The following is a 24,515-nucleotide window of genomic DNA, read 5'->3' on the forward strand; positions in this document are numbered from 1 at the left end:
GAGATGGAAATGGGCCTCTTTACTTCTTGAGCCACTATGTGGCTGCACAGGTTGCACCAGTGATATGTTTTCCCCCCGGGTTTGACCACTAGTGATCGGAAAGTTATCCCTTAGAACCGTTAAGTTTGGAGAAAGAGAAAAACACTGCATTACGGCACAAAAACTCCATCCCACCTGTGAAACATAGTGGTGGCGGTATCATGGTTTGGGGCTATTTTATTGGATCTGGGCCAGGATGGCCGTCATCCTTGATGGAACAATGAATTCTGAATTATTCGAGTAAATTCTAAAGGAAAATGTTAGGACGTAAGCTGAATCTCAAGAGAATGTGGGGCATGCAGCAAGACAACCAAAGCCACAAGTCATTCTAGAAAAGAATGGTAAAGAGAAGAATAAAGTTATAGTTTTGGAATGGTCAAGTCACAATCCTGACCTTAATCCTATACCAATAATGTGGACGAGCCTACAGCGATCAGTCATTGGAGTAAACCACCAACGTAATGGAGGTGAATCTTTTTTTGCAGGGAGGAACGGGCTAAAATTCCTCCAAGCCGATGTGCAGGACTAATAAAAAATGACTGGAAATGTTTAGATGCGGATATTTATACATAAGAGCATCATACTTTTACCACTCATAAGCAGATGATATTGGATCATTTTCCTCATTTTCAAAATATCAAAGACTAATATTTTTGACTAATTTGATTGATTTAGTTCTTTATATACTTTTAGAACTTGAAAATTTAATATGAAAATTTAATACAGTTTTAGGTCAAATTTATGCAAAATTCTGAAGGGTTCACAAACTTTCAAGCACCACTGTATATCAGCATCAAAGTTCACACAGTTCAGGATAGCATCAACATGATAGTACTGCCGTGAACTGTCAATCAAGCAGGAGCGCCTGTCCCTTACTCCCAAAGGAACCAGGAAGTCAGGAGGATGGGGAGCGGTGCCCTCCTGAAGAAAGAAGATTCAACCAAGCCTTTAAAATAATATGTAGTAAACCTTCCCCTAGTGTAGCACTTTCAGATAACTTTTCCAAATAAACTGCCATGTAATGTGAACAAGACTCTATTTTTTGCCTATTATTTTGCATTTTTCACCAATTTCCCCTTCTTCAGGCTCTACCTCTAATTTTCAGATTTCCCAGAGCTGGTTGTTGACGAGCACTAGACACTACACACCCAGACATGAGTGAATCTTTATTTTCTGTCTCTATAAAAAAGATAAAAGCCGCAGCATTGCAGACAGGACATCATACAGCAGTACTGAGCAGTGTAGCTGTGAATTACCCCTGTGATCAGCTAAAACACTTCCTAAAAAGCTGCTGCACAATCGGTGCTTCTATACCTGTGTCTCACTTTGCCCTTTTCCTCCTCCTGTCCCCAAAGACTTTAATGGAAACTGTAACCTGATACCTCAGTGAACTGGCAGTCTGTCTTGAGCTGTAGAGATCTGAGCTCAGAGTAAATGATGAGCTGAGGAGGGGAAGGGAAACTGTAACCTAATACCTCAGTGAACTGGCAGTCTGTCTTGAGCTGTAGAGATCTGAGCTCAGAGTAAATGATGAGTTGAGGAGGGGAAGGGAAACTGTAACTTGATACCTCAGTGAACTGGCAGTCTGTCTTGAGCTGTAGAGATCTGAGCTCAGAGTAAATGAGTTGAGGGAAAGTGGCTCATAAATGGAGAAAGAAGCTCCATTCTCTGATAAGGTACATTACATTTATTCTATTTGCTTCTGAAAATATGCACATTTTGTTAAAAGGACAAGAGATTTGGAGCTCTATATCAGAAAAATAAAGTTTTATGCTGTCTACACAGGACGATGTGCTGCCGAAAAGAATGATTTTTAAGCAAGCATGAAAATCTATTCACCCGATGAATGAACCTGAGATTGTCAGCCTGTGATATTATCTGATTATCAGGAAATGAGAGTTATTCTGCGGTAATGGATCAATCATGGCGGTAGTGAGGGTGGGTGTCCCTAGGGGTTCACACCCAGTTTCAGCTCAGCATCATGTTAAATTCATAGGCTGCGACAAAAGTGCTTTATTTTTTTGTCTGCAATCAATGTGAAACCAAAGTGTTTTTGCCGAGGTTTTTAAATGTTGCGTTTTTTTTGCAGCAAGAAAAAAAAAAAAACGTATCAGAGGTACAACGTATAAACGCAACGTAACAGTAATGTCAATCTGAGCAAAATGAATAGTCATTAGATATTAGAGGAAAGAAAATGAAAATGTTCTCAGTGGTTTTCTGCAATTTGTTTTGCTTGTGTGCCCACCCAAAATCTGCTGCAAAAGACAGGCAGCTGCTTCATCGTGACTCATTATGATGGTGACATCCCTTGGACTTGCTTACCGCCATTGGGACATAATTATTACTGAGAGATATGAACATATTCCATCTATAGTCTGTTCTGCCACAGAGCTCAACCTGATTTGATCAGATAGATAAAAGGATAGATAAATGATAGATGGGAAAAAAAAGTAGGCAGCACTTTACAGCAAGTTCCATGCAATAAAATGATATATTTATTGGCCCATGTGAACAGGTGACTACGTTTCAGATCAAGAGCTAATAAGCCTTTATCAAGCTCACTTGCTCTTGAGTCAAAACCGTGTCACCTGTTCTCCTGGGCCAATAAATGTACATTTTTATTGCATGAAACTTGCTGTAGAGTGCTGCCTACTTTTTTATGTACTATAGGTTGGTAGGTTGCAATGTGTGGACTGGCACCTGTACCTGCACTTTGGCTTATTCTGCTTCATTTTTTTTGTTTTTCTAGATACATAGATGACAGAATGCTTAATAGTTGCATAAATGGATAAATTAAAAGTCACAAAGGTAGATAGATACTGAATAGTTAGAATGATTATGTCGCATAGGTAGAATACAGGGACGGACATATCATTGGTGCACATAAAGGTCCAGTAGGTTATGGGCCCCATTGTCATCTTAAAAAAAGCAGTTTCCTATTATCAAGGATATTGCACTTATAGATTACAGCTAATAAACTTAATAGCTCCCAACTTCTGGTGGATTGTTGGGCTGCGTTCACATGTTGCTGCTGCGTTGCGCTCTTTCTTGTGATTGCTGTAGAACTGCAATGCTTTTACTGCGATTTTAGAAGGAAAAAAAAAACGCAAAGTGTGAACGCAGCCTTAGAGGGAAATAAGTAGGTGCTTTGTGATGAGCTATGGTATAAGAGGGGCCCTCTGCTGTCTGTGTCCCCCCCTCCCCGGAGGATGGATAGATAATAGAATAATTGGATGGCTAGATAATGAATAATACATTATTATTCTTATCCTTTCATATATTTAATATCCATAAGTGATTTTAGAAAAGAGCCCACAAGCCGACACTATGTCCAGTGACATTATACCTAATTTATATAATGGTTATTAGGCAGGTCGTTCACAGGTTTTCATTACTGGCGGCGAGTAATGTTATAATTAGCCTAAATCACAGCCAAAAACTGATGAGCGGAAATGCAGAAATGTCCCCTGAACCCTGCGTGCATATAGATTAGGCCTGCAGTGCCACCTAGTGCTCAAGAAAGGGATTACAGCGAATTCACAGGCGGAAGGTTTCTTGCAGACATTTCTGCCGCGGTCTTATTGGTCTGAATATTGTTTGTAGAAATCTATGAACTTTCTGTAAAAAAAAAAAATAAATAAATAAAAAAAATTCTAATAAATTGAACGTATTTATACTTGCAGAAAATCTGCTGTGTGTGAATAATGCAGAGCGCCCTTGCTCTGGATGGAGAAAAACTAGTGGGCGAGCATCACTCCATTCCTCTTATCAAGCAGTGGGTCCCATCTCAGGACAGCTGCAGGTCCTGTTATATGCCGTAAATGACTCAACAAGAAACTTTCTCCTGTTTTCTTGTGTTCCATAAACACCGTATTTTCCCCGTCTGGCACCGAGCTGCACATGCTCAGCAGAGGGTAGGGAAGTTCTCTTTATCAGGGACTTAGCTTTAAGGGGAATCTGTCAGCTAGTTTTCGTTATCTAATCTGAGAGCAGCATGATGTTCGGGCAGAGAACCTGATTCCAACGATGTGTCACTTACTGGGCTTCTTGGTGCAGTTTTGATAGAATCCCAGTTTTGTCTCATGAGCGGTGCTCAAAAGCTGAGCTGTGTATAACCCCGCCCACACCACTGATTGGAAGCTTGCTGACAATGTACTTTTAAAGCTGCCAATCAGGGGTGAGGGCGGGGTTAAACTGCCTGGCACGTGACACCTAGTCTTGTAGTGATAAGCTCATGCTGATAAACACTGATTGTATTGAAACTACAGCAAGCAGCCTAGTTAAGTGTCACATTACTGGAACAGGGTCTCTGCCCGTACATTATGCTGCTATTAAATAGCAAACACCTCCTGACAGATTCCCTTTAATGTGTAAACCATGCTGTCAGTAGAAAATGAACTGATAACCAATACTAAAGACTTTATTTCTAATGCCCATTACTCGGAGAAAGTACCAGCTGGAAATGTCTAGCAATTTGTAGCTGCGCTCTTGTTAACCTTTCCATTTTATTGTATTAGTTGCCAGGCGACTCATGAAGATTTACCGAAACTCCTGTTCCATGACAGGGAGACTGTCTTAGGGCATACGGTGCTCAGAACATAGATGATCACTTCTACAGGCTCCATAAACGATCACTAGTGCCCAAGTCTCCCGAACACGTCCTTCCACTTCCGATCTCAGAGAAAAAGAGATGTCTGTAAAGTTGTCCCATAACATACATAGTATGGATAAAGTATTGTGCCCCCTTTTCTGACCTTCCGTTCTACATCCATAGACATTAATATGGAGTTGGTCTCCCTTTTTGTTTCTGCTCTTCTGGGAAGGAATGCTACAAGATTTTGGAGGGGTCTGTGAGAATTTTTGACCTCAAGTCCAGAAGAACATTGGTGAGGTCAGACCCTGATGTTGGGGAGAGGCCAGGCTCACAATCTACTTTCTAATTCATCCTAAAGGTGTTGGATGGGGCAGAGATCCGGGCTCTGTGGGACCGGTCATGGTCTTCCACCAACCGTGTCCTTATGGATCTTCTACACATGGGAACAGAAAAGGGTCTTCTCCCAACTGTTCCCACAAAGCTGAAGCTACAATTGTCCCCATTGTCTTGTGCTGAAGAATTAAGATTTCCCTTTACTGGAACTAAGGGCCCAATGCCGACCCCTGATAACAGCCCATAGCATTATCCTCCTCCACCACTGTACAGAGGGCACAATGCAGTCAGGCAGGTAACGTTCTCCTGGAATCACCAAACTCAGACTCATCCATCAGATGCTACATAGAGAAGAGTGATCCGTCACTGCATAGAACACGTTTCCTCCAGAGTCCAGTGGTGGCGGCTTTACACCACTCCATCCAATGCTCGGCATTGTGCTTGATGTACGGCTGCATGCAGCTGCTCGGACATGAAGCTGCCAGCAGGTGCACAGTGTTTGTGCTTATGGTTGTACCAAGAAGAGCACATTGGTGAGAGGCCCAGTTTTCAGACTGACCAGCCAATGGCACTTGGTAAACTTACCAATCGTCAGATGCTTGAATGCCGGTTTAGAAAGGCAGACCAAACGCAAACGATGCACAGCTATCTATACTAGACCCCTCAGTGTGCATATGCTGCCATTGTTTCCGGCTGTGCAATTCTCAGTACAATGCTGGCCCAAGAATTTTTTTTTGCCATATAAAAGATTGTTTCTCTCGTTGATCAGCAGCCTGTCTACACCACACAATAATCATAAAACAAGTATTTTTAACGCTTGTTCACGATTATCTAGCAGTGTAAATGCCCCTTAATGGGAGTCTGTCACCAGGTCTTTGCTCCCACATCTGACAGCAGCATGATGCAGGAGCAGAGACTCAGATTCCAGCAATGTGTCACTTACTGGGCTGTTAGCTGTCATTTTCATAGTTTTCTCTGCTGCAGGTTTGGCAGTTCTCGGAATGCTGAACTCTGTATAATCCCACCCACACCACTGAATGGCTGTTTTTTTTGTGTACACTGTGCATAGGCAGAAAGCTGCTAGTGGTGGGGTTATACAGAGCTCATGAATATAGAATTCATGGCAGTAGGTTAGCTAGTCCTATAATGATAACCTGTAAAGTGATTTATCAAAATTACAGCAAGCAGCCCGATAAGTGACACAATCACTGGAAGCAAGAATTTATGTCCCTACATAGGCTGAGTGAAGGCTTAGTTTTTTTGCACCCCGAGATGACGTTTTTTTACTGATGTCTTTTGGGACAGATACAATGTTTTGATTGCCTCTTATTGCAATGTTGTGGAGGCCGAAAAAAATATTCTGGGGTTTTGATTTTCCTTGTTACGCTGTTAAAATATAAATTAAATGAATCCGATTTTGATAGATTGGACTTATGAATGGAACAATACCAAATGTGTTTTTTTTTTTATGGGGCACAAAACTTGTGTTTCTTTTTCATATTCTTAAAAAGTTTTTTTTTTTTTTTTTACTGTATTTAATAGTCCTTCATAGGGGACTTGAAGCTGCGATCATCTGACTGCTTGTACTATGTATAGCAGAAATCACGTTTTCCTATGAACGGCAGGCAAGGGCCACCATTCACAAGCGGATCGTACCGAAAGGTACGGCAAACCCATCGACACCCTGTAAACACTCCGATGGGAGCGCGAGTATGCGATTAAACCAGCGGCCATGTGCGGGCTCTGCCTGTGGACGTTCAATGTACAATTACATCAAATTTCATGAAGGGGTTAATGATTAAGAGATGTCTCCATACTTGTGTCCAATATGGTGTCCCGCTACCAGTCTTGCAACTACAGCTAAGGCCTCATTTAGACATCCTTGAATCACATACGTTCCATGTGATAGGACCCATTTCCCACCTAGATGAAAATGAACACACGGGACATGCGACAGAATATCAAAGATTTATTCCACATCTGTATTTAGACGAGGACGCCGTACTGCTTCAGGACATCTGTGTACTTTGCGATTTTGCTTTCAACATTTTTCTCTGCCCGCTTCTTCAGTTTCTGAAAATACAGAAATCAACGCATTATACTGCGCTCATCAGTGGGGACAACACTTTATTCAAAGAGGTAAAACCTGTATATGATTTGCACAAAATCTCAAAAATGTAAGTCTATGGAGAATAAGATATTCTTTCAAGCTCCTGTACTACAAAGACACAGTCTTTCAGGAATATTATAAGTGATGGCAACAATGCAACTTCATGTTTGAGGCCGACACTTGCATGAAGCCAAGGAGATGGGCTTACCCAGCACTTCTACAGCGGCTGGCATGGCATCCTTTTGCCGCTTGCATCATGCATTTTATTTAAGCTACAATGACGCAGGCACAATACCTGGTAAGCAGTCAATGGACACCTCACCACCAGCAGTGAGAGGAAATGGACGAGCCCTGAAAAGTTCTGCTCAACTCCACTAAAAGGGATTCTAAACTTTAATAAAACCATCTACAAGACATAATTGTGCTGCCGAAACTCTGGTTAATCCAGCTTTGGCCTCACATGGCCGTATTGGTTGGTTGGCACATACTGAACTGGTCAGCCGTCTCAGATGGTAGTGCATGTGAACTGGTTTCATTGTAGTGAAACTCAAACATGAAAGTCATCACTGACCAGGCTGAAACCAATCCTTCTGTGCCAACATGTACATCATTGGTGGCTGCTCCAAGAGCTGGAATATTCTACAAAGCTGCTTGGTGCATCAGCTTGCAGGCCGTTGGTAAAGCATTGCATGCAGCACAGCACCTAGGACACCACCACCACAGAGCAATCAGCAGCTTCACCACAGCAGGAGCAGCTCCCAGCACTGCGTTTAGCACTTTGGAGCGGTGTCACCTGCAGAGCAGACACGACTGCAAAGCTAATCCTATGATGCAAGTCTACCGCTTACCATGACCAACTTCTTTTTGTCGTAATGCAGCTTGGCCTTTTGCTTCCTCTTCTCTTCGAGGGTGGCAGTCACGGCTTGGTACTTCCAGCCAACTTCATGGGCGAGGCGACCGAGGTAGGCGAACTACATGAAGATCCAATAAAGCAGAATAAAGTGACGATTCGTGTCTTTGTAAACAATAATACGCCAATACAGTCAGATGGCAGGAGTCCTGTACCTTTCTTGTTGGCTTCAAGCGCACTATTTTCAGGGCAGCAGGGACCACCATACGCTTTCTCTAGATGGGGGAATAAACAGCTTGTGTCACTTATCTATAGAGCAGGATGCTTTTCTGCAGTACGGCATTGGTAGACGGCCGCTCACCTTGTCATAAGGAGGGGGGATGCCATCGAAAACCTTCAGCCTTTCCAAAGCACCCTGTCCTCTCTTGGTCTTGTGTGGGAGCATTCCTGAATGTAAAAAAAATAAATTCATAGTTCATAGATGTGTGAATGTGTCCTAGCTCCCATGTGTGCCAAGTAAATCACCATAAGGTTTTATTTAAGGACGGACAACTTTTAATTAAAGCAACTGCACTTCTAAACTTCTGACATGTATTGGAAGGGTTCAAGGGATTTCTAAAACAAGAATTCACAAGGGTTCAGCCGAGCGTTGCTCTTTGGATTAAACCGATCTTGTCAGAGGAGAGAAATCTGTGGATCCCCCTTTCTAGTGTCAGGAATGAAGGATTAGGCCGAGCGCTTCAGCTCCTTCATGTTAGTGGTTGGCATTGGGTCTTCACACAGAACTTCTCACGTGTCTAAAGTTTGAAAGCCAAGTTCCTGAAAACTGGTAGCACCAAAGTTCTGGCAATTAGGCAACTATTACCTCTCACAGTCCTCCAGAAGATGCGGCTGGGTGCTCTGAAGTGGTACGGCCCACGGGAAGGGTTTGTGTTCATGCGTTTGCGCAGGAAAGCAAGGTACTTAACTATTGGAGAAAGAAAAGGTTTCACGTAAGCACCGAGGGTTATAATACACCAATATCTGAGCGAGGCACAGTAGTTAGGACAGAGTTCACAGCAATCCATTGTGCAGCAGAGGAATACCGCAGCGGCTGACTAATAAGGTTGTAACAAGTCTTATCTACACATTGCAGATATATTCTGACCTGCAGTCAGGTTTTTGTAAATAAATTGCATTTCAGATCTTTGTGCAGATTTTACCTCTTTGCACTAGAAAGGGTGAAACCTGCAACAAAATCCCCACATATCTCCAGCAAAAGCAGCCCCACGAAGTGGAAATATCTGCACAAAATGAGCAACATCTGAAGATAGCCCCAGGTCCTGGGCACATAGGTCCTCTCTGCTGAAAATCAGAAGAGATTCACAGTGGGAAAAACCTGTGCATTGTAACCAGCAGCAACATTCACGTGCTACTAATGTCAAACTGGTGACGCAGCTCAATTCAGGCTAGAAATATTATCCGCAGCTTGTGAATAACATTTCTTAAAAATCTCAACCGCAAAGTTGCAACTGTAATGCATCGCTGTATATGCCCTGTGTGCACACACCCCTAAGCACGAGTTTCCAGCTCTGTATGGAAATTACTGCAATAGCAGACTGCTTTAATGTCCCACAAAGACAACATCTGCAAGGAGTTTGTATGTTCTCCCCATGTCTGCCTGGGTTTCCTCCGGGTTCTCCGGTTTCCCCCCCACACTTCAAAGACATACTGATAGGGAATGTACTGTATTGTGAGCCCCAATGGGGACAGTGATGATGTCTACGAAGTGCTGTGGAATTAATGGCGCTATGTAAGTAAGATAAGTGACCAAATACAACACTTACGTTTGTTGCGGTAGAAGTTGCCGGAAATGTTGATGCCTTCACATCTTACAACCACCACTTTGCGCCCTGACGATCCAAAAATTACAGTATTAGATATTCATGAACAGAAGTTATATATTCCCAAAGCATCAAGTTATCCTCCGTCCATAGGTGATAACCTCTGCGATCCTGAGAACTGGGCTCTGAAGCCCCCCTATCATGAATGGAGCGGCAGTGTCCACGCTTGCCCTCTCCTTTATTGCGTGGGACTGGCAGAAATAGGAGAGCGCTTTACTCCGCTTTCTCCGAAAGTGCCATAGACTGCAACTTCATGGGCACCTTCGCTCCAGATATCAGAGCCCCATTCTTAGGATTGCTTGGAGGATCCCAGCGCAAAGACCCCCTGCAATCAGTAAGTTAACAGCCCATGGATATAGAGGATAAATTAATACTTTTGGGAATAGTCCATCAAGGTTCAAGTTACCGTCTCGGTCTCAGATGGTAGTGCATGTAAAGCGATCTCATGGTCGATTAAACTCGTATGAGAAACGTTATGATCATCAATGACCGTTTATAAGATTCATTGAAGGAACTTTCACACTTACCAAGCAACAACTGCTTAGCCACAATGGCGGCGAGACGACCAAGGATGTGTCCTCTGCCATCGATGGACAGAACCTGCACAAAACACAAACACGTCAAACAGCCGGCAGCGGTCCGCACCATCACATTGCCGCGTCTGTCAGCCGTCTCAGATGGTAGTGCATGTAAAATGGTTTCATTGTAGTGAAACTCAAAACACGAAGGTCATCAACGACGAGGCTGAAATAAGCATCTGCGTAAACCACGTCAGAGATTGAAACTTCTGAGTGCACGGAGAAGTGGTGCGCACGTCTCAGATGGCCGATATCTGGCCCGTGTAATAAAAAATAATCCCCTTCTCCCCTCAATCGGAAAAATGTAATTATCTCAGCAGCTTCATGGAAAAAGATCCAACAAAAAGTAATTTGATATAAAAGGTGAATAGAGACCAAGAAACCCCTGGCCATCCTTATGAAAAACACTTTTCCTGACCCGAGATGCCCCCGATTGTTACCTGGCTGGAAGATTTGAACTCTCCGCCCAATTTCTTGTAGAAGCCGGGAAGACCCCCTTGGAGCAAGTTTTGAGGCAGCTTCTTGGCCTGAAGTAGAAGAAAAAGTCACATCAGCACATTGTCAATGGCAGATCAGTATCTCTGGTTTCACATGGAGGGGGAGGGTGGGGAAGCAGAAGAATTACAATATGGTCCTTGCAATCCTCAGGGTCTGCATGTGGATAGTCTACCTGTTTCTGACAGTATTAGATCGGTGGATGTCAAGTTCTGACTCCCAAAACATGAAGCTCTGAGCAAGCTGGGAGTAGTAGTTTCACCAGCCGAAAACACAACTCCCAGCATTCTTTAACAGTGGCACATCACAAAGGGAAACCTTCCCCACAAATTGAGACCAGTGTCAGCATGTTCACCCCCCCCCCCCCCCAATAATAATATTTCTACTTATATAGCACCAATATATTCCACAGCGCTTTACAATTCAGACAATTTACAGACATCATAACTGTCCCCATTGGGGCTCACAAGCTACATTCCCTATCAGTATGTCTGATCTGCTCAGTAGCTCTTTTAAAGGGATCTTTACATATGAATACTCCCTCTAAGGCTTTAATGCTGCCTGTACAGGACGGATGGAGCAGGACTGGACCACCGGTCTATTCAAAAAGGAGCGCACAAGGCACCTGCCAAGGTAACCTGTTGGGTCTGATGTACTTACTACCTATACCCCTCTAATACTAAAATGCTTGTTTTTATTTTAGCGCATTTCTTGTTCACTTTATTTTTTTTCTTTAGGCTCCTGGCAATTTACTCTTAAAGGGTCCGTCTCATCTACATAAGTGCACAGCTCCTCTGCCTCCTGGAGTGGGCGCACTCCATCTTGACAGCCCGGACAAGCAGCGGCATAGCTGTTCCCTCAAGAGCCAACAGAGGAGGCCCTCCAGACACTCAAACTATTGGAAAGCGCATGTTCGACTACCGCTGCTGTGGTGGCCGGTAACCAGGGAACTTTCCATTTTCACCCTTTAGAGATTAGAACCTTTAAAAAGTTTTGGAACCAAGTAAAAAATAAAATTGTGTTGTCCTCCTCTGTCTGAATCATCAGCAATCATGGGGACAAATATAACATTACATCTCTCCTCACTGTGACCAATTGTGGTGAAAATCCCTTTAAGAGAGCGATACAGAGGCAACTGGCTGATAACAGAGAGTGAGGCTGCGCAGCACATGTGACAGCCCTCAGCAGCTGACAGACAGCGTGGAGGAGCCGCTCACATGGGATGTTTGCAGCCGGCTCCTAATACGGCATCAGTCCTCACGACAAGGCCGGAAAGCACAAGCTGCAGTCACCAGGGCCGGGTACGAGGTCTCTCCACACCGGCCTGGACTAAAGATGAGGCCGCGACCTCTACAGCCACCCTGGAGTTAGCCCCACCGGCGCCCGGACTGGCCACAAAGCTCCGCTAGCCCCCCGCCGTATACGCTCCATGTGCGGTGATTATAGAAGAGCTGTAAAGCAGCCGCCGGGCCGGAGCCTCTCACCTTAGCGTCCGCCATCTTGGCCTGCCGGACGAGAAAGAGACTCGCGCTTGGCCACGGGGTCTCCAAGAGGAAAGAAAGGGGCGGAAGTGACGATTGGACACGCCCCAGGAAGAAGGCGGGGACTGGCGCTGCGAGATGCGTGACGTAGCAAGACAGGAAAATAGCCAATCAGCTTTGATGATTCTGGAGCGTAAAGAAATGTATTGAAGCTGATGTCTGATTGGTCAGTGGCTACAACTTCCGCTCGTTCCTCATACCGGAAGCTGGGGCATGTCGGGATTTGTAGTTCTGGGAGTGATTAGAGAACTGCATTTAAGCATTTGTTTAGAACAGGGGACAATTTTTTAAGGTGGGGGACTTGGCTTCTGTGGACACCTGGGCAGCAGAGGCGGAGTGGGTGTCAGAGCTGACTGAGAAATCATCCATGTGCAGTTGAAATTTAAAGGGGCTATTGGGCACCATGGTGAAGGTGGTTTCTTATTCATTCAAATAGCCACCTTTGACAGATTTGAATAAGTAACTGGTGTTTTTCAGGGGTTAAAAGACTTTGAGCCACTGATTTCACACCACTAATACTATACAGCTGTGATGTGCAGAGGTGATGACAGCCCCTTTAAATCCCATCATATATAAATGTTAGTGTTGAGCGAGCACTAAAATGCTCGGGCCGAGCTCACCGTGATACTCGGGTGCTTGACCCGCGCAACGAGCCCAATGTTAGTCTATGGGAGACTCGAGCATTTTTGCGGCGGCTCCCCCGGCAGTCTGTAGAAAGCCTAAAAAGTGCCCAAAACGATAGTGACAGTGCTCAAATGACATGGGGACAGCATGGGGATCGCCCCAGGAACCATTTCTGACCCCCAGGTCACTGCTGTCAACAACGTGGTCAGAGGTATTAAGCCACTTTTACGGGCTCACAATAAAACGTTCAAAAACTAAACTGAAACGGTTTTCCTGTGAAATATGTTAAGGAACATCCTTTCCAGGGAAAAGACTTGTGTATAAGGTAAAATAAATAACCAAAAACAAAAATACTCCTCCACACTTTGGGCTATGTTCACAAGTAGCATTTTTCATGCGTTTTTGCACTTTTGTATTGCTTTCAACTGTGACAAATGCATTCACCGGAAATGTCATTTTAACATTTTACAACCTTATCTGGCCATGTGCTGTGTGACACATGCATACAGTGCTGAAAAGACATGGGAACAGCATGGGGAAGACCCCTGGAAGCATCTCTGACACCCAGGTCACTGCCTAAAAGTGTGCCCATCAAAAGTGATCCTTGCCGCATCAGAAGATGCAGACTTGCAACTAATCCCGTGCAAGTCCTTGTCCCAGGGCAGTGTTCAATTGTACCTCCCCCATTCCTTGCAATGCAAGCGAAAATATGCAGCCAACCACCCACCCACCCCCAGGCTGCAATACCATACTGCTAGTTTGTACTTGAAATGGGGCCTTTTAGTTTGGAGGAGGCCGAAGCTGGCCCCAACCTCATGGCTGCTTCGGCAGCGAGGTATCCATACTCAGTCCCCAGCCGCCCGGCGGCCGGGTGTCCACGCTCGGTCCCCAGCCGCCAGGGGGCGGCCGGGTGTCCATAATCTGTCCCCAGCCGCCCCCCGGCCGGGTGTCCACACACGGTCCCCAGCCGCCTGGGGGAGGCCGGGTGTCCATAAACGGTCCCCAGCCGCCCCTATTTCTCCTGTCAACTTCCCCCACACTTTTCTTAGCCTGGCCTGCTTTAGGGCAGCATTGGACGAGCCCACCAGAGAACCAGACTCCTCCGGTGGGCCCTGGCTTCTCCATCAGGGGAGTTGAGAGTGCCAAGGTGAGGAGCATGATGATGATGATAGAAGTTAGCGTCTGCTTTGTTTTCTTGGAATGCAAGCGTAAGTGTGCAACCTGCCACCCACCCACCCCCAGGCTGCAATACCATACTGCTAGCTTGCTTGCACTTGAAATTGCGCCTTTAAGGCTTGTGGGGGCAGACGCCGGCCACCATGTCATGGCTGCGTCGGCGGCCTGGTATCCTTACTCAGTCCCCAGCCGCCCGGCGGCCGGGTGTCCACGCTCGGTCCCCAGCCGCCAGGGGGCGGCCGGGTGTCCATACTCGGTCCTCAGCCACCCCGCGGCTGGGTGTCCACACATGGTCCCCAGCCGCCTGGGGGCGGCCGGGTGTCCATAAATGGTCCCGAGCCACCCCTATTTCTCCTGTCAACTTCCCCAACACTTTTCTCAGCCTGGCCTGCTTTAGGGCAGCATTGGACGAGCCCACCAGAGAACCAGACTCCTCCGGTGGGCCCTGGCTTCTCCATCAGGGGAGTAGAGAGTGCCAAGGTGAGGAGCATGATGATGATGATAGAAGTTAGCATCTCCTTTGTTTTCTTGGAATGCAAGCGCATGTATGTAGTAGCGGCTAGGCCTGAGGTGGTCAGCGTTTTGGCGCATATCCTACCTCCTCCGAGGGTTGCTGGATGTTTTCCTGCTACTATCCCAGTTCTATGACTCCTGTTGAAACAAAGCTTCAGGTGATGAATGATTGATGAGGTGGTGGCAAAGGAGAAAGATCAGGAGGAACAGGGACCATTCACATCAATATCAGGCCAGTCAACCACACATGTCTTGTAGGATATGTTTCTGTACCAAAAGGAGCGGTTCGGCTACACAGTTATAGGGCATATAGTGAGTGCAATGCCTACCAAAAATTTCGAGGCACTCCAATGCCCCTTGGAAGTGACATGGAGGTCAGAGGGCCTTAACTAAACCGTTTTTTCCATTTATAACAACTGGGTCTCCTGTGCACTGTTGGCCTAAGCAGTGAATGGAAGGCTTTCCAAAAATTATGAGGAACTGCAATGCCCCTTGAAACAGACGTGGATTACAGCATACTAAAAACCTTCTACCCATTATTGGGGAGTGGGTCTCCCTTAGTGTTCGCCTATGCATTGAAAAGCAAAAGCTGACTAAAATTAGGAGGAAATGCAATGCCCGTTGGAAGAGTCATGGAGGTTAGAGTTAATTAAAAACATTTCAATGCCCCTTGGAAAAGCTGTGGAGTTCAGAGTGGTTTAACAAGATGGTTTTAATGCCCCTTGGAAGAGACGTGGAGGTCGCAGTTGCTTAACAAGATAGTTTTAATGCCCCTTGGAAGAATGGTGGAGGTCGCAGTAGCTTAACAAGACGGTTTTAATGCCCCTTGGAAGAGACGTGGAGGTCGCAGTAGCTTAACAAGACGGTTTTAATGCCCCTTGGAAGAATGGTGGAGGTCACAGTGGAATAAAAAGACAATATCAATACCCCTTGGAAAAGTGGTGGAAGTCGCAGTAGCTTAACAAGACAGTTTTAATGCCCCTTGGAAAAGTGGTGGAGGTCGCAGTAGCTTAACAAGATGGTTTTAATGCCCCTTGGAAAAGTGGTGGAGGTCGCAGTAGCTTAACAAGACGGTTTTAATGCCCCTTGGAAGGGACGTGGAGGTTGCAGTAGCTTAACAAGACGGTTTTAATGCCCCTTGGAAGAGACGTGGAGGTCGCAGTAGCTTAACAAGACAGTTTTAATGCCCCTTGGAAGAGACGTGGAGGTTGCAGTAGCTTAACAAGACGGTTTTAATGCCCCTTGGAAGAATGGTGGAGGTCGCAGTGGAATAAAAAGACAATATGAATGCCCCTTGGAAAAGTGGTGGAGGTCGCAGTAGCTTAACAAGACGGTTTTAATGCCCCTTGGAAGAATGGTGGAGGTCGCAGTGGAATAAAAAGACAATATCAATGCCCCTTGGAAAAGTGGTGGAGGTCGCACTAGCTTAACAAGACGGTTTTAATGCCCCTTGGAAAAGTGGTGGAGGTCGCAGTAGCTTAACAAGATGGTTTTAATGCCCCTTGGAAGAGACGTGGAGGTTGCAGTAGCTTAACAAGACGGTTTTAATGCCCCTTGGAAGAGACGTGGAGGTCGCAGTAGCTTAACAAGACGGTTTTAATGCCCCTTGGAAGAATGGTGGAGGTCGCAGTGGAATAAAAAGACAATATCAATGCCCCTTGGAAAAGTGGTGGAGGTCGCAGTAGGTTAACTAGACGGTTTTAATGCCCCTTGGAAAAGTGGTGGAGGTCGCAGTAGCTTAACAAGACGGTTTTAATACCCCTTGGAAAAGTGGTGGAGGTCGCAGTAGCTTAACAAGACGGTTTTAATGCCCCTTGGAAGGGACGTGGAGGTTGCAGTAGCTTAACAAGACGGTTTTAATGCCCCTTGGAAGAGACGTGGAGGTTGCAGTAGCTTAACAAGACGGTTTTAATGCCCCTTGGAAGAATGGTGGAGGTCGCAGTGGAATAAAAAGACAATATGAATGCCCCTTGGAAAAGTGGTGGAGGTCGCAGTAGCTTAACAAGACGGTTTTAATGCCCCTTGGAAGGGACGTGGAGGTTGCAGTAGCTTAACAAGACGGTTTTAATGCCCCTTGGAAGAGACGTGGAGGTCGCAGTAGCTTAACAAGACAGTTTTAATGCCCCTTGGAAGAGACGTGGAGGTTGCAGTAGCTTAACAAGACGGTTTTAATGCCCCTTGGAAGAATGGTGGAGGTCGCAGTGGAATAAAAAGACAATATGAATGCCCCTTGGAAAAGTGGTGGAGGTCGCAGTAGCTTAACAAGACGGTTTTAATGCCCCTTGGAAGAATGGTGGAGGTCGCAGTGGAATAAAAAGACAATATCAATGCCCCTTGGAAAAGTGGTGGAGGTCGCAGTAGCTTAACAAGACGGTTTTAATGCCCCTTGGAAAAGTGGTGGAGGTCGCAGTAGCTTAACAAGATGGTTTTAATGCCCCTTGGAAGAGACGTGGAGGTTGCAGTAGCTTAACAAGACGGTTTTAATGCCCCTTGGAAGAGACGTGGAGGTCGCAGTAGCTTAACAAGACGGTTTTAATGCCCCTTGGAAGAATGGTGGAGGTCGCAGTGGAATAAAAAGACAATATCAATGCCCCTTGGAAAAGTGGTGGAGGTAGCAGTAGGTTAACTAGACGGTTTTAATGCCCCTTGGAAAAGTGGTGGAGGTCGCAGTAGCTTAACAAGACGGTTTTAATACCCCTTGGAAAAGTGGTGGAGGTCGCAGTAGCTTAACAACACGGTTTTAATGCCCCTTGGAAGGGACGTGGAGATTGCAGTAGCTTAACAAGACGGTTTTAATGCCCCTTGGAAGAGACGTGGAGGTTGCAGTAGCTTAACAAGACGGTTTTAATGCCCCTTGGAAGAATGGTGGAGGTCGCAGTGGAATAAAAAGACAATATGAATGCCCCTTGGAAAAGTGGTGGAGGTCGCAGTAGCTTAACAAGACGGTTTTAATGCCCCTTGGATGAATGGTGGAGGTCACAGTGGAATAAAAAGACAATATCAATGCCCCTTGGAAAAGTGGTGGAGGTCGCAGTAGCTTAACAAGACGGTTTTAATGCCCCTTGGAAAAGTGGTGGAGGTCGCAGTAGCTTAACAAGACGGTTTTAATGCCCCTTGGAAGAGACGTGGAGGTCGCAGTAGCTTAACAAGACGGTTTTAATGCCCCTTGGAAGAATGGTGGAGGTCGCAGTGGAATAAAAAGACAATATCAATGCCCCTTGGAAAAGTGGTGGAGGTCGCAGTAGCTTAACAAGACGGTTTTAATGCCCCTTGGAAAAGTGGTGGAGGTCGCAGTAGCTTAACAAGATGGTTTTAATACCCCTTGGAAAAGTGGTGGAGGTCGCAGTAGCTTAACAAGACGGTTTTAATGCCCCTTGGAAGAGATGTGGAGGTTGCAGTAGCTTAACAAGATGGTTTTAATGCCCCTTGGAAGAGACGTGGAGGTCGCAGTAGCTTAACAAGACAGTTTTAATGCCCATTGAAAGAGACGTGGAGGTCGCAGTAGCTTAACAAGATGGTTTTAATGCCCCTTGGAAGAATCGTGGAGGTTGCAGTGGAATAAAAAGACAATATCAATGCCCCTTGGAAAAGTGGTGGAGGTCGCAGTAGCTTAACAAGACGGTTTTAATGCCCCTTGGAAAAGTGGTGGAGGTCGCAGTAGCTTAACAAGATGGTTTTAATGCCCCTTGGAAAAGTGGTGGAGGTCGCAGTAGCTTAACAAGACGGTTTTAATGCCCCTTGGAAAAGTGGTGGAGGTCGCAGTAGCTTAACAAGACGGTTTTAATGCCCCTTGGAAAAGTGGTGGAGGTCGCAGTAGCTTAACAAGACGGTTTTAATACCCCTTGGAAAAGTGGTGGAGGTCGCAGTAGCTTAACAAGACGGTTTTAATGCCCGTTGAAAGAGACGTGAAGGTCGCAGTAGCTTAACAAGACGGTTTTAATGCCCCTTGGAAGAATGGTGGAGGTTGCAGTGGAATAAAAAGACAATATCAATGCCCCTTGGAAAAGTGGTGGAGGTCGCAGTAGCTTAACAAGACGGTTTTAATGCCCCTTGAAAAGTGGTGGAGGTCGCAGTAGCTTAACAAGATGGTTTTAATGCTCCTTGGAAAAGTGGTGGAGGTCGCAGTAGCTTAACAAGACGGTTTTAATGCCCCTTGGAAAAGTGGTGGAGGTCGCAGTAGCTTAACAAGACGGTTTTAATGCCCCTTGGAAAAGTGGTGGAGGTCGCAGGAGCTTAACAAGACGGTTTTAATGCCCCTTGGAAGAGACGTGGAGGTCGCAGTGGAATAAAAAGACAATATCAATGCCCCTTGGAAAAGTGGTGGAGGTCGCAGTAGCTTAACAAGACGGTTTTAATGCCCCTTGGAAAAGTGGTGGAGGTCGCAGTAGCTTAACAAGATGGTTTTAATGCCCCTTGGAAGAGACGTGGAGGTTGCAGTAGCTTAACAAGACGATTTTAATGCCCCTTGGAAGAGACGTGGAGGTCGCAGTAGCTTAACAAGACGGTTTTAATGCCCCTTGGAAGAATGGTGGAGGTCGCAGTGGAATAAAAAGACAATATCAATGCCCCTTGGAAAAGTGGTGGAGGTCGCAGTAGGTTAACTAGACGGTTTTAATGCCCCTTGGAAAAGTGGTGGAGGTCGCAGTAGCTTAACAAGACGGTTTTAATACCCCTTGGAAAAGTGGTGGAGGTCGCAGTAGCTTAACAAGACGGTTTTAATGCCCCTTGGAAGGGACGTGGAGGTTGCAGTAGCTTAACAAGACGGTTTTAATGCCCCTTGGAAGAATGGTGGAGGTCGCAGTGGAATAAAAAGACAATATGAATGCCCCTTGGAAAAGTGGTGGAGGTCGCAGTAGCTTAACAAGACGGTTTTAATGCCCCTTGGAAAAGTGGTGGAGGTCGCAGTAGCTTAACAAGATGGTTTTAATGCCCCTTGGAAGAGACGTGGAGGTTGCAGTAGCTTAACAAGACGGTTTTAATGCCCCTTGGAAGAATGGTGGAGGTCGCAGTGGAATAAAAAGACAATATGAATGCCCCTTGGAAAAGTGGTGGAGGTTGCAGTAGCTTAACAAGACGGTTTTAATGCCCCTTGGAAAAGTGGTGGAGGTCGCAGGAGCTTAACAAGACGGTTTTAATGCCCCTTGGAAGAGACGTGGAGGTCGCAGTGGAATAAAAAGACAATATCAATGCCCCTTGGAAAAGTGGTGGAGGTCGCAGTAGCTTAACAAGACGGTTTTAATGCCCCTTGGAAAAGTGGTGGAGGTCGCAGTAGCTTAACAAGATGGTTTTAATGCCCCTTGGAAGAGACGTGGAGGTTGCAGTAGCTTAACAAGACGATTTTAATGCCCCTTGGAAGAGACGTGGAGGTCGCAGTAGCTTAACAAGACGGTTTTAATGCCCCTTGGAAGAATGGTGGAGGTCGCAGTGGAATAAAAAGACAATATCAATGCCCCTTGGAAAAGTGGTGGAGGTCGCAGTAGGTTAACTAGACGGTTTTAATGCCCCTTGGAAAAGTGGTGGAGGTCGCAGTAGCTTAACAAGACGGTTTTAATACCCCTTGGAAAAGTGGTGGAGGTCGCAGTAGCTTAACAAGACGGTTTTAATGCCCCTTGAAAGGGACGTGGAGGTTGCAGTAGCTTAACAAGACGGTTTTAATGCCCCTTGGAAGAATGGTGGAGGTCGCAGTGGAATAAAAAGACAATATGAATGCCCCTTGGAAAAGTGGTGGAGGTCGCAGTAGCTTAACAAGACGGTTTTAATGCCCCTTGGAAAAGTGGTGGAGGTCGCAGTAGCTTAACAAGATGGTTTTAATGCCCCTTGGAAGAGACGTGGAGGTTGCAGTAGCTTAACAAGACGGTTTTAATGCCCCTTGGAAGAATGGTGGAGGTCGCAGTGGAATAAAAAGACAATATGAATGCCCCTTGGAAAAGTGGTGGAGGTCGCAGTAGCTTAACAAGACGGTTTTAATGCCCCTTGGAAGAATGGTGGAGGTCGCAGTGGAATAAAAAGACAATATCAATGCCCCTTGGAAAAATGGTGGAGGTCGCAGTAGCTTAACAAGACGGTTTTAATGCCCCTTGGAAAAGTGGTGGAGGTCGCAGTAGCTTAACAAGATGGTTTTAATGCCCCTTGGAAGAGACGTGGAGGTTGCAGTAGCTTAACAAGACGGTTTTAATGCCCCTTGGAAGAGACGTGGAGGTCGCAGTAGCTTAACAAGACGGTTTTAATGCCCCTTGGAAGAATGGTGGAGGTCGCAGTGGAATAAAAAGACAATATCAATGCCCCTTGGAAAAGTGGTGGAGGTCGCAGTAGGTTAACTAGACGGTTTTAATGCCCCTTGGAAAAGTGGTGGAGGTCGCAGTAGCTTAACAAGACGGTTTTAATACCCCTTGGAAAAGTGGTGGAGGTCGCAGTAGCTTAACAAGACGGTTTTAATGCCCCTTGGAAGGGACGTGGAGGTTGCAGTAGCTTAACAAGACGGTTTTAATGCCCCTTGGAAGAGACGTGGAGGTTGCAGTAGCTTAACAAGACGGTTTTAATGCCCCTTGGAAGAATGGTGGAGGTCGCAGTGGAATAAAAAGACAATATGAATGCCCCTTGGAAAAGTGGTGGAGGTCGCAGTAGCTTAACAAGACGGTTTTAATGCCCCTTGGATGAATGGTGGAGGTCGCAGTGGAATAAAAAGACAATATCAATGCCCCTTGGAAAAGTGGTGGAGGTCGCAGTAGCTTAACAAGACGGTTTTAATGCCCCTTGGAAAAGTGGTGGAGGTCGCAGTAGCTTAACAAGACGGTTTTAATGCCCCTTGGAAGAGACGTGGAGGTCGCAGTAGCTTAACAAGATGGTTTTAATGCCCCTTGGAAGAATGGTGGAGGTCCCAGTGGAATAAAAAGACAATATCAATGCCCCTTGGAAAAGTGGTGGAGGTCGCAGTAGCTTAACAAGACGGTTTTAATGCCCCTTGGAAAAGTGGTGGAGGTCGCAGTAGCTTAACAAGATGGTTTTAATACCCCTTGGAAAAGTGGTGGAGGTCGCAGTAGCTTAACAAGACGGTTTTAATGCCCCTTGGAAGAGATGTGGAGGTTGCAGTAGCTTAACAAGATGGTTTTAATGTCCCTTGGAAGAGACGTGGAGGTCGCAGTAGCTTAACAAGACAGTTTTAATGCCCCTTGAAAGAGACGTGGAGGTCGCAGTAGCTTAACAAGATGGTTTTAATGCCCCTTGGAAGAATGGTGGAGGTTGCAGTGGAATAAAAAGACAATATCAATGCCCCTTGGAAAAGTGGTGGAGGTCGCAGTAGCTTAACAAGACGGTTTTAATGCCCCTTGGAAAAGTGGTGGAGGTCGCAGTAGCTTAACAAGACGGTTTTAATGCCCCTTGGAAAAGTGGTGGAGGTCGCAGTAGCTTAACAAGACGGTTTTAAAACCCCTTGGAAAAGTGGTGGAGGTCGCAGTAGCTTAACAAGACGGTTTTAATGCCCCTTGAAAGAGACGTGAAGGTCGCAGTAGCTTAACAAGACGGTTTTAATGCCCCTTGGAAGAATGGTGGAGGTTGCAGTGGAATAAAAAGACAATATCAATGCCCTTTGGAAAAGTGGTGGAGGTCGCAGTAGCTTAACAAGACGGTTTTAATGCCCCTTGAAAAGTGGTGGAGGTCGCAGTAGCTTAACAAGATGGTTTTAATGCTCCTTGGAAAAGTGGTGGAGGTCGCAGTAGCTTAACAAGACGGTTTTAATGCCCCTTGGAAAAGTGGTGGAGGTCGCAGTAGCTTAACAAGACGGTTTTAATGCCCCTTGGAAAAGTGGTGGAGGTCGCAGGAGCTTAACAAGACGGTTTTAATGCCCCTTGGAAGAGACGTGGAGGTCGCAGTGGAATAAAAAGACAATATCAATGCCCCTTGGAAAAGTGGTGGAGGTCGCAGTAGCTTAACAAGACGGTTTTAATGCCCCTTGGAAAAGTGGTGGAGGTCGCAGTAGCTTAACAAGATGGTTTTAATGCCCCTTGGAAGAGACGTGGAGGTTGCAGTAGCTTAACAAGACGATTTTAATGCCCCTTGGAAGAGACGTGGAGGTCGCAGTAGCTTAACAAGACGGTTTTAATGCCCCTTGGAAGAATGGTGGAGGTCGCAGTGGAATAAAAAGACAATATCAATGCCCCTTGGAAAAGTGGTGGAGGTCGCAGTAGGTTAACTAGACGGTTTTAATGCCCCTTGGAAAAGTGGTGGAGGTCGCAGTAGCTTAACAAGACGGTTTTAATACCCCTTGGAAAAGTGGTGGAGGTCGCAGTAGCTTAACAAGACGGTTTTAATGCCCCTTGGAAGGGACGTGGAGGTTGGAGTAGCTTAACAAGACGGTTTTAATGCCCCTTGGAAGAATGGTGGAGGTCGCAGTGGAATAAAAAGACAATATGAATGCCCCTTGGAAAAGTGGTGGAGGTCGCAGTAGCTTAACAAGACGGTTTTAATGCCCCTTGGAAAAGTGGTGGAGGTCGCAGTAGCTTAACAAGATGGTTTTAATGCCCCTTGGAAGAGACGTGGAGGTTGCAGTAGCTTAACAAGACGGTTTTAATGCCCCTTGGAAGAATGGTGGAGGTCGCAGTGGAATAAAAAGACAATATGAATGCCCCTTGGAAAAGTGGTGGAGGTCGCAGTAGCTTAAGACGGTTTTAATGCCCCTTGGAAGAATGGTGGAGGTCGCAGTGGAATTAAAAGACAATATCAATGCCCCTTGGAAAAATGGTGGAGGTCGCAGTAGCTTAACAAGACGGTTTTAATGCCCCTTGGAAAAGTGGTGGAGGTCGCAGTAGCTTAACAAGATGGTTTTAATGCCCCTTGGAAGAGACGTGGAGGTTGCAGTAGCTTAACAAGACGGTTTTAATGCCCCTTGGAAGAGACGTGGAGGTCGCAGTAGCTTAACAAGACGGTTTTAATGCCCCTTGGAAGAATGGTGGAGGTTGCAGTGGAATAAAAAGACAATATCAATGCCCCTTGGAAAAGTGGTGGAGGTCGCAGTAGGTTAACTAGACGGTTTTAATGCCCCTTGGAAAAGTGGTGGAGGTCGCAGTAGCTTAACAAGACGGTTTTAATACCCCTTGGAAAAGTGGTGGAGGTCGCAGTAGCTTAACAAGACGGTTTTAATGCCCCTTGGAAGGGACGTGGAGGTTGCAGTAGCTTAACAAGACGGTTTTAATGCCCCTTGGAAGAGACGTGGAGGTTGCAGTAGCTTAACAAGATGGTTTTAATGCCCCTTGGAAGAATGGTGGAGGTCGCAGTGGAATAAAAAGACAATATGAATGCCCCTTGGAAAAGTGGTGGAGGTCGCAGTAGCTTAACAAGACGGTTTTAATGCCCCTTGGATGAATGGTGGAGGTCGCAGTGGAATAAAAAGACAATATCAATGCCCCTTGGAAAAGTGGTGGAGGTCGCAGTAGCTTAACAAGACGGTTTTAATGCCCCTTGGAAAAGTGGTGGAGGTCGCAGTATCTTAACAAGACGGTTTTAATGCCCCTTGGAAGAGACGTGGAGGTCGCAGTAGCTTAACAAGACGGTTTTAATGCCCCTTGGAAGAATGGTGGAGGTCCCAGTGGAATAAAAAGACAATATCAATGCCCCTTGGAAAAGTGGTGGAGGTCGCAGTAGCTTAACAAGACGGTTTTAATGCCCCTTGGAAAAGTGGTGGAGGTCGCAGTATCTTAACAAGACGGTTTTAATGCCCCTTGGAAGAGACGTGGAGGTCGCAGTAGCTTAACAAGACAGTTTTAATGCCCCTTGAAAGAGACGTG

The 24,515-nt window shown here is 45.9% G+C and overlaps 1 protein-coding gene and 3 non-coding genes across 4 annotated transcripts; all 4 read right to left on the bottom strand.

The window, feature by feature from the left end:
• Nucleotides 1-6,915: 6,915 nt before the first annotated feature.
• RPL13A (ribosomal protein L13a) lies at nt 6,916-12,498 on the bottom strand. The gene is made up of 9 exons (XM_073642760.1): nt 12,367-12,498; nt 10,828-10,914; nt 10,337-10,409; nt 9,753-9,818; nt 8,792-8,893; nt 8,288-8,373; nt 8,142-8,201; nt 7,925-8,047; nt 6,916-7,039 (listed from the first exon to the last, which is right to left on the bottom strand). The coding sequence occupies exons 1-9, from the start codon at nt 12,379-12,381 to the stop codon at nt 6,953-6,955; spliced, it is 699 nt and encodes a 232-aa protein (XP_073498861.1). The 5' UTR covers nt 12,382-12,498; the 3' UTR covers nt 6,916-6,952.
• Nucleotides 7,577-7,650, bottom strand: LOC141160502 (small nucleolar RNA Z195/SNORD33/SNORD32 family). Its single transcript, XR_012250259.1, has one exon. It is a non-coding gene; the product is annotated as a small nucleolar RNA Z195/SNORD33/SNORD32 family (small nucleolar RNA).
• On the bottom strand, nt 10,220-10,302 carry LOC141160501 (small nucleolar RNA Z195/SNORD33/SNORD32 family). The gene has a single exon (XR_012250258.1). It is a non-coding gene; the product is annotated as a small nucleolar RNA Z195/SNORD33/SNORD32 family (small nucleolar RNA).
• Nucleotides 10,477-10,552, bottom strand: LOC141160503 (small nucleolar RNA Z195/SNORD33/SNORD32 family). Its single transcript, XR_012250260.1, has one exon. It is a non-coding gene; the product is annotated as a small nucleolar RNA Z195/SNORD33/SNORD32 family (small nucleolar RNA).
• Nucleotides 12,499-24,515: the final 12,017 nt, after the last annotated feature.

This window comes from Phyllobates terribilis, unplaced genomic scaffold (genome assembly GCF_046119375.1).
Source record: "Phyllobates terribilis strain yellow unplaced genomic scaffold, ASM4611937v1 Scaffold_8__6_contigs__length_399053987, whole genome shotgun sequence".
NCBI classification, from domain to species: Eukaryota; Metazoa; Chordata; class Amphibia; order Anura; family Dendrobatidae; genus Phyllobates; species Phyllobates terribilis.

Coding starts and splice junctions, on each gene's coding strand:
- RPL13A (XM_073642760.1), bottom strand. Junction 8,202..8,287: donor TCCCCCCTCCTTATGACAAG/GTGAGCGGCCGT, acceptor TCCCCCATCTAG/AGAAAGCGTATGGTGGTCCC. Junction 7,040..7,924: donor ACAAAAAGAAGTTGGTCATG/GTAAGCGGTAGA, acceptor CTGTATTTTCAG/AAACTGAAGAAGCGGGCAGA.